General features: G+C 42.8%; 1 protein-coding gene across 2 annotated transcripts in view; it reads right to left on the reverse strand.

The window, feature by feature from the left end:
• Positions 1-12,615, reverse strand: part of RGS7BP (regulator of G protein signaling 7 binding protein) — a 140,102-nt gene that overhangs the window by 9,620 nt on the left and 117,867 nt on the right. The window contains exon 5 of one of the 2 annotated variants that reach the window (XM_004374549.2): positions 10,067-10,137. In XM_004374549.2, coding sequence (XP_004374606.1) covers positions 10,067-10,137 — 71 coding nt within the window. Of the gene's footprint in view, positions 1-10,062; positions 10,138-12,615 lie in introns of those variants that run through there. The other variant, XM_004374550.1, reaches the window with a different exon arrangement.

The following is a 12,615-nucleotide window of genomic DNA, read 5'->3' on the forward strand; positions in this document are numbered from 1 at the left end:
AATTCATTCTGGGCTAATCCACTTGGACTTGTTGGCAAATGTTTGGTTTTTATTGAAAATGTTTGTTTGAATGTGGCTTATTAATTGATAATTTTATAACATCTTCTCTCTAAAGGGCATAACCACAGAGAACTATAATCTGGGATGTTAAAAAGAGTTTAAATGTGAAAATGCGAAATAGGAAAGAGAAGGTGTCATGGATTGAATTATGTCCCCCCCAAAATGTGTGTATCAATTTGGCTGGGCCATGATTCCCAGTACTGTGTGATTTTCCTATATGTTGTAAATCTTGCCTCTACAATGTTAATGAGGGAGGATGGGCGGCAGTTGTGTTAGTGAGGCAGGACTCAATTTACAAGATATTGTGTCCTGAGGCAATCTCTTAAGATATAAAAGAGAGAAGTGAGCAGAGAAACAGGAGGACCTCATAACACCAAGAAAGCAGTGCCAGGAGCAGAGCGCGTCCTTTGGACCTGGGGTCCCTGTGTGGAGAAGCTCCTAGTTTGGGGGAACACTGATGAGAAGAAGGCTGACAGAGACAGAAAGCCTTCCCCTGGAGCTGATGCCTTGAATTTGGACTTTTAGCCTACTTTACTGTGAAGAAATACATTTCTCTTTGCTAAAGCCATCCACTTGTGGTATTTCTGTTGTAGCAGCACTAGATGACTAAGACAGGAGGACAGGAAGGAAAGCATAGGAGGAAATGAAAGAAAAAATAGATTGTAGGAAATTCAGCTATTAGTAAAGTCAAACTTCAGTCATTCAGTGTTTTTGTCACTCTAATGCCACTGAAGCCAGGGACACTGGGGTCCTCTAAGGCAGAATGATATCATTTCCCTGTTACTCAAATGTCTTTTGCTAATAAAAGATTGCTTACATAGATGATATGTTGAGAAAAAGGGACTTGAAAATGAGAAGTTTTCAAATTAAAAAATTGAGTGTTTGAGTTTAAAGCTATGTTCTCAGACATAGTCAAGATCCATGCTTAAAATGGAAGTGCAGTTACAAATTTCTGTTCTCAGAAAAAGAGAGAAAGAGACCTTCAGTTAATCCAGTGTTTTCAAATATCAGGTACAGCAGCATCATCCGTGGGCTTGTTAAAGCACAGGTTGCTGGCTCCACCTCCAGAGTTTCTGAATCAGTAGGTCTGGGGTAGGGCCAGATAATTTGTATTTCTCATAAGTTCCCAGGTGCTGGTGCTGTTGGTCCTGGAATCACACTTTGAGAACCACCGAACTAACTGAAGTCCTTCTCAGCGCAAGGCCCTGTGTCGAGTGCTGGGTGTAAAACCAAGAGGGGTCTTAAGACAAAGATGGTCCCTCAAGGATCTTTCCTTGAGTGATTACAAGACTTCATTAGAAATTCCATAAGAGAGATAAAAATACAGTGCCATGAGAATTCTCAGGGGGCAAGATTACTCCCATATGGAGGAGAAGGAAGAAGACACTAGTGGAAGATTCATGGAGGCTTTGGTATTTGTGCTGGGCTGCGAGGCATGAGGAGAACTTGGACATTTGGTGAAGGGGGATGGGAGTTCTGAATGGAAGGAACAAAGATATGGAAGTGATTAAAGGCAACCTGAGCTGGATCCAACAAACAGTATAGTCTGATTGGAATGAGGGTATATGAAGGAAGGGATAGCAGAAAATAAAACTACTTAGAAGTCCCCAAACGTGTCTATACCTTCTCTTGCCTCCCTGCTTTTATGTAGTCCATTTTTTCTTTCAGAAAAGTCCTTCCTCCTTAAATCAATGCTAATCCTTCCTTCAATAGTGGGCTTAAGCATCCCCTAGCCCGCCAGTCTTCTCTGACTGCCCCAGGTTTCTGCTTTCCCTCATGCTACCAATCCCTTATACAAACAATTGTATAGCACATGGCACATAATTGACTTCCAACTCTGTCTTCCCATTACTCTGTAAGCAATTCTGCCGTGTCTCTGAATCTCATTCTCCACTAACATACACAGTGTCATCCCGTCAATGACCTCCTCAACTTATAAATAGGTTCACATCTTTCTCCTCCTAAAGAGGACTGCTTTGATCCTAGGTTCACTTCTAGCTAGTGCGCTCTCCCAGGGACAAACTTCTAGAAAGTATAGTCTACTCCTTTAGAAAGAGTAATTAACACTTGCTGCCCCAGCTGTTTGGAGTCCACATGTGGTGCAAATGGTTAAAGCACTTGGTAGCTAACCAGAAGGTTCAAATTCACCCAGACACTCCTTGGGATAAAGGTCTGGTGATCTACTTCAGAAAAATCAGCCACTGAAAACCCTTTGGAGTACAGTTCTACTCTGACACCTCATGGAATTGCCATGAGTTAGAGTCGACTCCACAGCAACTGTTACTCGTCTCAGTTCTTCACCTCTCGCTTACTCCTCAACCTTCCTTAATCAGGTTTCCAGGCCAAAAATTCTAAGTAAGCTGCTCTTGTCAACATCACCAGTGACTTCTTTGTTGCTACATTTTGTAGATGCTTTCAGTTTTTACATAGCTTAACCTCTCTGCACCATTAGCCATTCTTTCCTTGCAACTTTTTTATTTGATTTGTTTCATAATGCTCTTCTGGATTTCTTCTTCAACCCCCTTGTAAACTGTTCTTTTGCCTCAAACCTAACAATTCGTGGATCCTAACAAATTATGGATAACATTGTGAAGAATGGGAATTCCAGAGCACTTAATTGTGCTCATGTGGAACCTGTACATAGATCAAGAGGGCAGTCGTTTGAACAGAAAAAGGGGATACCACGTGGTTTGGGATTGGGAAGAGCGTGAGGCAGGGTTGTATCCTTTCACCATACTTATTTAATCTGTATGCTAAGCAAATAATCCGAGAAGCTGGACTATATGAAGAAGAAGAACATGGCATCAGGATTGGAGAAAGGCTCCTTAACAACCTGTGATATACAGATGACACAATCTTGATTGCTGAAAGTGAAGAGGTCTTGAAGCATTTACTGATAAAGATCAAAGACTACAGCCTTCAGTATGGATTACACCCTCAATATAAAGAAAACAAAAATCCTCACAACTGGACCAATAAGCAACATCATGATAAATTAAGAAGATATTGAAGTTGTCAGGATTTCATTTGGATCCACAATCAATGTCCATGAAAGCAGCAGTCAAGAAATCAAACCACATATTGCATTGGGCAAATCTGATGAAAAGACCTCTTTAAAGTGTTAAAAGCAAAATATCATCTTGAGAACTAACATGTGCCTGACCCAAACCATGGTATTTTTCAGTTGCTTCATATGCCTGTGAAAGCTGGACAATGAATAAGAAACACCAAAAAAGAATTGATGCATTTGAATTATGGTGTTGGCAAAGAATATTGAATATACCATGGACTGTCAGAAGAATGTACAAATCTGTCTTGATAGAAGTACAGCCAGAATGCTTCTTATAAGGGAGGATGACAAGACTTCATCTCATGTACTTTGGACATGTTACCCAGAGGGACCAGTACCTGGAAAAGGACATCGTGCTTGGAAAAGTAGAGAGCTAGCGAAAAAGAAGACCCGCAACAAGATGGATTGATACAGTGGCTGCAACAATGGGCTCAAACATAAAAATGATTGTGAGGATGGTGCAGAACTGGGCAGTGTTTCATTTTTTTGTACATAGGGTCAGTATGAGTTGGATCCAACTTGACAGCACCTAACAACAACAACAATAACCTCCTGTGATAGTTAAGTCTATGTAACAGCTTGGCTGGGCCATGATCTCAGTGGTTTTGCAGTTAGGTAATGGTGTAGTTATCCTACATTTTGTGATATAATGTAATCACCTCCATGATGTGATCTGATATGATCAGCTAAACAGTTATAAAGGGAGTTTCCTTGGGGGTGTGGACTGCATCCATTACATATGGATGTTCTGGCAAAGCTCGCTGGGTTTTGCTTGCTCAGGATCCTGCATTCAGCTTGTCATCATCTGACCTCCAGTTCTTGGGACTTGAGCCAGAGGCCTGCCGTACTGCCTGCCAATTTTGGGATTCACCGACCTCCAGCAGTCTGTGAGCCAGCGGCCTGCCTTCTTACCAGTTGATCTTGGGTTCGTCAGCCCCTGCAGCTATGTGAGTCAGAAGCATCCAGCCTGACACCTGACGCATGAACTTGGGACTTGGCCAGTCTCTACAACTGTATGAGCCATTTCCTTGAGACAAATTTCTGTCTCTCTCTCTCTCTACACACACACACACACACACACACACACACACGCTTCACTAGTTTTCTTCTCTAGAGAACCCAGCCTAAGACACCCCACATTCTCAACCCAACCCTGGATTAGGTGAGAATTCATTATGCCTTTATAGCAATCTGTGTTATTATGGTGTTATTATAGTCTAAGTACTAATTACTTTGTATTTCCAATAATGTGTGTATGTGTTGATTGTTTCCAGGATGCACATATCCTACCCTGAAGGCTCCATCAGAAGCTCTGCAAGGGGAGGCATACATCATTTGAAACAGCTTCGCAGGTGATTCTACTCTAACTCTTCCCTATTGAGTTATAGAGCCTCTTGGAGGAAGAGACATCTGTAGCACCTGACACAGAGGTTGGCATGGTATAGGTGATCTTACATGTTGGATGATGATGGGGACAACGGATGCTGGAGTGAGAAGTCTGTTCCTCCTTCAGTGGACAATGAGCAGTCATTTAGCATTTGTGAGTAGGGGCTCAACATAATCAGAGTAACATATTAAGTTAATGCATGATTACTAATGTGTGGAGTAGATTGGAGGAGAGACAGGGATTGTATCTGTCACACTGAATATCAGACAAAAGGTGGAAGAGATTACAAAGGCTATTGAGCTACCCATAAAACTGCCCAGAGTAACATTCAGATAACAGCCAAAAGCACAGGAAATCTTTATATGAGGTTCTGGGGGAAGGACCTGTATGGTCACCTCCAAGATAGAGGATGTTCTTCAGCCAGGCACCCGAGAAGTTTTTTTCTCCCTAACATGGCCAGGTCAGTTCTGGATATGGGTTCCAGATTAGAGTGGATCAGAGGATATGAATCTGGGGAAACTGTTCTTAGGCCCAGTTTAGTCTGGAGTGAGGACAGTCCTCAAGACAGAACCTGCGGTGTGGTGGATTGCTTTTATATGGCCTTTCTCATCATGGTCTTGTAATTCCGACAAAGTGACTGGGTGGGACTATGCAAATAAGGTGCTTGTGGTCCACCAAGGGGATTGGATAAGGAAGACCAAAAAAGAATTGATGCATTTGAATTATGGTGTTGGCAAAGAATGTTGAATATACCATGGACTGTTGCTAACAATGCAAATAAGGTTCATGGTACCTTTGTGGGAGTGGGACCATGTAAATAAGGTGTATGGAACCCTAATGAGGGGATTGGTCAGTTTTGCCATCCTGCTGGGCTTCAAAAGAGCCATACCAGAGACAGTAAGTGGGGGACCTCACTATTACCAAGAAAGAAGAGCTAGGAGTGGAGAGCATCCTTTGGACCTGGGAAGCCTGTGCTGAGACCTCCTAGACCCAGGAGACAGAGAAAGTTGTGACACCAGAGACAGAGAGAAGCAGTGGCAGAGAAATGGCAGCAGTAGAGGCCACAGAACCAGGAGACCAGTAGGAGACAGCGAGTTGGGCTTCCCAGCCTATGGAGTGAGAAACCTGAGTGCTTTCAGGCAGGAAGCTTGCTACCTGAGTTGGGTGCCTCTGGGCACTTATCAGTGGAGCTGAAGAGCTTAGTAACACTTGCCCAAGTGGGGAAAAGGAGAAGCTGAGATGCTGAGGGGCTAAGAAGCTGAGGGCCAGAGAGGCCAGCCTGCAGGCATGGCTGAGAAGAAGCTGTCCTGAATGAAAAAATGTATCCTGAGTCATTCCTGATCCTGAATTGTAACCTGTTACTTCCCTAATAAACCCCATAACTGTGAGTATGGCCTATGAGCTCTGTGTGGATTCCAACGGATTGTCGAACCCAGCAGAGAAGCAGAGAGTGCCGTGGGAGGGACGGTTGGTGTCAGAACTGGTAGAAAGTTTGGAGGGTGGAGGTATGTCTGATCTCCACCTCATAGGAATCAGCGTTGGGCTATTGATGCTTATAATGATTCTTCTCTGCCCTTGTGAAGTTAGAGGTCAGGTGCCCCTGCCACGCCGTTTTTACAGAACCACTCTAGAAAGATCTAGCTCCTGACTGATCCACTTCCAGACCGATTCTAATGCATGGTATCAATAACCAAATTCTAAGCAAGAATGAATGTACCAATGCACCCCACAGCATTTATTAACTCAGGTATTAGGAAAAGGTGAAACTGTCTTTCAGGCTTCATTTATTTCTACCGATTTGTTTGATAACAATGTGCATTTAGAAGATACTTGTCCTTCACTTCCCAATCTCCTTTTACCCTTTGTCAGAAACCTTGCAGGCTCTCCACAGGTAGTTCCGTTTGTAATCCATTTGACACAGCAAGACTCTCATAATTAATGAAGTTCCCTGCAGCACTGCCATTGACCCAGAATGTAGGACAGGAGCAGCGGGAAGGATAGCGGGCTGAGAGCCAGAAGACCTGGATGGTTGTCTGGAGCCTGCTGTGGAGCTGCAGCAGAACATGGGTGGCTCACTCCTCTTTGGTGCCCCTCTTTCTGTCCAGTGTTAAACTAGAAGGATGGTAAAGAATAGGTTGTGTCTAAAATGAAAGTATAATCACTAGCCATGAAAATTCCTACATTTTCCCACTGAAAATCAATTTAACCAAACTATTATTGAGTCAGGTTTTGATTGTGGTAGGAAGAGGGGAAAATATGATTACATCTTTAAACACTAAGATAAACAGAACAATTTCTGAGCTGAGAACTACGATGGAGCCTGGAAAACGGGAATCTCAGTGTTTTTATGATAGACACCCTGGCACTTGCCTGACAGGATTTTCATATGGTTTTCATACCATTTTTGACGTTTGCGGGGCCTGTCTACAAAAAATAGCACCTATGGCAATTAGTTTTAAATTGCTGAATGAGGTCTCACGGCTGGTGATGGAAACTGCAATGGCGAATAGAAACTGCTCATTAGCACCCCTCCTCAATGGGTGCCCAGGGCACGTGCCCTACTTGCCATGCCTTAGTTATGCCTCAGGTTTGAAGTAGGGAAAAAGGTGACCAAGAGTGGTACTTTTCTCTTTTTTTTCTCTGCTTTAAACATATATGTAAATGGAATAAAAAGAGAAAGGAAATCGAAAGCCAGAAACAAAACAGATGGCTTTCTGTAATGGTTTTCCCTCAGAATAATGTTTTGACACTAAGGTCCTACAGAAAAGAACTGGAATAATTTTTTTCCACATTTCACCCACATTATTTCCTGCATACATTAATCTAGAGCTGGATGATACATCACCTGAAAAGAATTCCAGGAAGGTCAAGAGGAAGCCGTATTATGGTTTATCACAGAGAGAGGAATCTGGTTGATTGTTCATTAAAATGGTATCATATGATGCATATTTTAAAAAAAATTTTCCCAGAGGGACTCCAAGAAACCTCCTTTCCTGCCCTCAGGCCTTCTCTGGACACTCTGGTCCAGACTCGCATCCCACTTTATCTACTGGACAGCTCATAGCAATATCTTGCTGGGAGTGTATATTAAACATGAAGAGAACAGAGATGTATCTTCACATACTAAGGGTTTACACCTCCACTCCCACAAAGAAGAGACCTGAATTTCCCACAATTCTTCACCTCAATTTATTAGTTATTTTAAAAGCCTACTGTTCCACTTTCTCCTGAAAAAGCCCTTGCATCTCCTAGATTTTTCCCTTTTCTTCCCTAAATGGATCCAGGATTCAAGTCCTGGGTATCATTTATTTGAATGACTATATCCTTTTCACTCACAGTATCAATCTTTAATAATTATTGTTATATTTTAAACATTTGTTTAAAATTCTAATTATTTTTTGTTTATAAAACTAATACAATTTTATAGAAAATATTTATATTACACCTTTTATGATTGCAAAAATGATCTAGGGAAATAAAATGAAATTTCTGTTTTTCTGTTAACTCATAATTCAAAAATGTCTAGATAAATTTTCACTAAATGTAAAGGAATGTTTAGGATGGTTTGATATAAAACATAGGATACATGGCACCCATGAAATTGAGATTGGGGAACCCTGGGCAGTCATCCACCTGAGCAGCTGAACGTGAGGTAGAGTGAGAGGACCCTGTGCTGTTGATGAGGGAAGACTTGCCAACCATATTAAGGAGCTGAGGACAGCCTCAGATATGAGCCCCAAATCCAAAGTCCCAGGGGCCGATGCTCTGAACCGCAGGCTTAAGATCAGTCTCCCACAGGCACCACACACAGTATGCTCCAGAGTGAGTGATAGCAGGGATTGTTCTAACTGATGATGGTTCAGGACTCTCTGAGCTAGACTGGGTGGGCCAGCTGGTAAATAATGATAACAATAACAACAAAGATAATAATAAAGATAATAATAACAACACTAAAGCATCTGTTGAGTGTTTGCTCTCTATAAGGTGTTGTACTAGGCGTATGACATGCGTTGCTTCATTTGATCCTCACAACAACCTTCTGAAGTAAGTTTCGCTATTATCTCCTTTTTTAGAAATGAGGAAATTGAAGTTTCCCGAAGTTAAACGACTTGTTCCAGGACACAGTGTAGGTAAATGGCAGAGCCAGCATTCAAACCCAAGTAAGGCTAGCCTTAATCCAAAGCCCCTGGTCCTAACCACCATGCTTATTTTCTAGCAACATCCTTCCATGCTGTCGTCAGCATGATCTCTCATCAAGCCAACATGTTGCTACTTTCTTAAAACACTTCCAAGGTACCCAGCGTGCTACACCCATAGCTTAAGCCAATTAGCCCCAGTGACCAGGCCCTTCAAGGGGTGCTTCAAGCCACCTGACTTGAAGCATCCCCTGCCTCTTATTTCCTGACACCCCCACCCTCGCTCCATGCAGGTCAGGCTGCACTACTCTGTGGCCTGTCTGTCTGATGTTTTCACTTTCATCTCTCTGCCTTCTGTCATGCTGTTCCCTGAGCCAAAAAGGTGCCCCCGCTCCTCGCTCAGAGGCAAGCAGACCCTGTACTCCCTTCCCACCCAGGCTCTGCTCAGAGGAAACAAGAGCTTCTTGTTGTTGGTGCCATCGAGTCAATTCTGACTCACAGTTACCCAGTGTGACAGAGCAGAACTGCCCCTTAAGGTTTCCTAGGCTGTAATCTTTATGGGAGCAGATTGCCAGGTTTTTTCTCCCATGGAGTGCTGGTGGGTTCGAACTAGGGCTTTAAACCTGTTCATTTTAGTTTGACCCCCTGCTGAGAATTTGCATTTCCACCCCAGATATACTGAACCAGAATTTACAATATAAGAAGATTCCCCAGGTAATTATTATGGTTTAAACCACCGACATTTTGGTCAGCAGCCCAGCGCTTAACCATTGTACCACCAGGGCTCCTTAAGAGTTTTTTGCTTACCTTCAAAAACTCTTTCCCCAGCATATCTGTACCACTGTCGGAATTTGATGCTTTACTGATGGCTGCTCTGGCTATGTATGCTTAGTGAAAGTGCCTATTAGTCATTTGTACTCATCTTCTCCCTGGGTCTGCAAAGTTGAATGCAGATTTAACGAACATTTACTGTTTATGCCAGGTGTTATTCTACTATGTTCCAGGCATTGTTCTAGGTAGTGGAGATGCTATAATTAACCAAAGCATACAGAAGCCCTTCCTTCATGAAATTTACATTCTAGTGAATATTCCCTTTCCATTTCTGTGTTAGAATATATACTCCTATATTCCAGATAGCTCTGGTGACAGATTGCCTAGATTCACTTATAATCTATGTGACCTTGGTCAAGTTATTTAACCTCTGTGTGCTTCAGCTTTCTGTAAATTGGGGAACAAAATTGCACTCACCTGAGAGACTCCATTCTCTACACCATCTTCTTGAGGAGAGACAAATGTATACGCAATTCCTTCCATTGCATGTGTAAAAAGTTTGCTTTAATTTCTCCAGAAACAAGTCCCAAGGTTACCATGTTGAAAACATCTTCTGCCTCAGAAAGAAATGACAGGACTCACCTTGATTTTTCAATGGTAAAGGCATAGTTTCCCTGAGTTTGCTTAAAAGGTTTTTCATTTCTCGCATGTCTCTGTAAAATTGATAAAAAGAAAGAATAATCAGGCATAAATTTTCAAAATGAAATGTTAAGCAGTCTGTTCTAGGAGACGACTGAAGGATAAGATTCGCTGCTAATTGTACTAGCTCTAGTTTCCAATAGGCACATATTGTTTTTACTAGAAAAAATCTGAGATGGCTTGTCTCAGAAGGGGTGAAAACTTTGCTAAATGCTTCCATAGGGCATTTCCCTGTAGAAGCCCTCATCTCTGCCTCAAACCTGACCTGGCTGAGATCAGAGAAGACCTTGGTAATGAGGACAGTACTTCAGATTTATAAGGAGAGGCAAAGGGCACAAAACCAGAATAATGGGCCTCTGCTGCCCTGGGAAGGAGCCCTGATGGTGCAGTGGTTAAACCCACCAGCTGCTCCAGGGGAGAAAGATGTGGCAGTCTGCTTCCGTAAAGATTTACGGCCTTGGAAACCCTATGGGGCAGTTCTACTCTGTTCTATAGGGTCGCTATGAGTCAGAATCCACTCAGTGGCAAGGAGTTTGGTTTGGTTTGGCTACCCTGGGAAATGAGCCTGGATGGCGGTGCTATCACTGTTTTATAGCCATAAAACTGTTGTTGCTATGCAGGTTCGCTCGCTTGCTGTTGTTCGCTTGGTTTTAAAGTCTCTCATGGCCATGACTGGAATTCAGTGAAATACAGGTGTTAAGCATTCACAACAAGGGCTAACGCTTACTAAACTGACTTGGAATGATGGGAGGTAGTAGGCTAATCACTGAAAATGCATAAACAAGAGGGAGAAATTACTCTGTCCCACCTTTGGCCAAGATGAGGCCCTGAGAAAGAGCCAGCAGCGGGAGTATAACAAACTCTAAAACCTCCAGAGAAGAGCTCTTCACAATGGATAAAAAAGAGAGATGGAGGGAGGAAGGAAGGGAGAGAGAGAAAGAGAGAGAGAACCATCTAAGACAGCACTGCCTTCCTCTGGCCACTAGCATGTCCTTTCAAGCTTCCTGGCTCCTTAGCCCACTGGATACAATGCCATGTACATTTTCAACATCCTTCCTCACCTCAGAGTCCATATGATCATAAAACTGCAGAATTGTAGAGCAGGAAGCTATCTTGGGGGCTTCTTGTCTAGGACAGGGGGCTTCTAGGCTAGAATAGGGGAGATTTGGACTTTCAAATCTTTGGGAAATTGGTTCCCAAATATGTGCACTAGAATCAGCACCTTAACCCCAGGACATAGTGATATATTTCATTTAAGATAGCAAAAATATAACTTGGTGAAAAATCAGATACATCTTTTAGTTAACTCTAGAATAGACAGGCAGTAACAGGCAAGAAGGATTTAAGACTTTTTTTGGGGGAAGACAATCCTAATGTTGAGGAAATTCTATCCATTAACTTACTTTTCTCTGCCACTTAAGGAAAGAGAGCCACAATTTTAGTTATGAAACCCCTCCATCTAGTTCACAAAACACCCTGTTCTGAGGGGCATGGTTTGAGGACCAGTATCTTGGAAAGGACAGAGACCCCATGGGGTCTCCTGAAATACTGACTAATATACGGAAAGAAAATCTGGCCTTGGGAGTAGCTAATTGGAAAAGGAGGAGGAAAGCAGCCTTGTGGATCCCAACTGTAGAAATATAACTGTAAAAGCATTCAGAAGCCTCCTGCCCTAGACTAGTTACCCTCTCTCATCTCAGTTTCCCTCAGTGTGAGGGTGTGTCTGTGGGCACTGCATGCTGATAAGCCCCAAAAGGTATTTCTAGAGACGAAGATGGGCATGGGGGGAGGGGAAGACAGGAGTGCAGTTCCCCACATCCAGAAGTGCAACACATTCTGTTTTCCAGGTAAAATTCTCAAAGGTAGATGGGATGGGTGGAGGGTGAGCAGGCACAAAGGCTAGGAATGCAATACGTGGTATCCGTGCAAGGTCTCCCCACAGAGCACCAATTCTCTTGGCTGATGCACAGGAGAATCACTTTATGCCCTCGCTCCACTCCAGTGGATTCTTATTTGGTTGGCTTATGGTGGCCTCCAGGCTTTGCTGTTTTTTAAAGGCCCTCCTGGTGATTTAATTCACAGTCTGGTTTGAGACCCACTGATCTCTTATGCCCGAGAGCCAGGGAGGACTGAGGAAGCCACCATCCAGGACGAAGTCTGCTGTGTCCACTTCTCTCAGTCTTTCCCATCTCCTTTGACCTCAATCTGGACTTTCATGCTGAACTTAAAAATTGCCGACACCGCAGGCTGTATTAGTTTATTCCTATTACTACCTGTAGCTTGCTTTCTTATAAGCTTTAGCCTTGGATATAGCTGTTGTGCAAGATTTCTGAATAGGAAAATGGCTTTGCTCATTGATTCTGCCCTGACCATGTCATTCTGGCAGATTTTTTTTCCCGGGAATAGAGCAAAAATTTTCTGTTTTATAAATTAACATAAATCGCTCCCTCATCATTTGTCTATAGTTCTAACAAACTGCATCAAACAGCCTT

Source organism: Trichechus manatus, unplaced genomic scaffold (assembly GCF_000243295.1).
Source record: "Trichechus manatus latirostris isolate Lorelei unplaced genomic scaffold, TriManLat1.0 scaffold00029, whole genome shotgun sequence".
Lineage (NCBI taxonomy): Eukaryota > Metazoa > Chordata > Mammalia > Sirenia > Trichechidae > Trichechus > Trichechus manatus.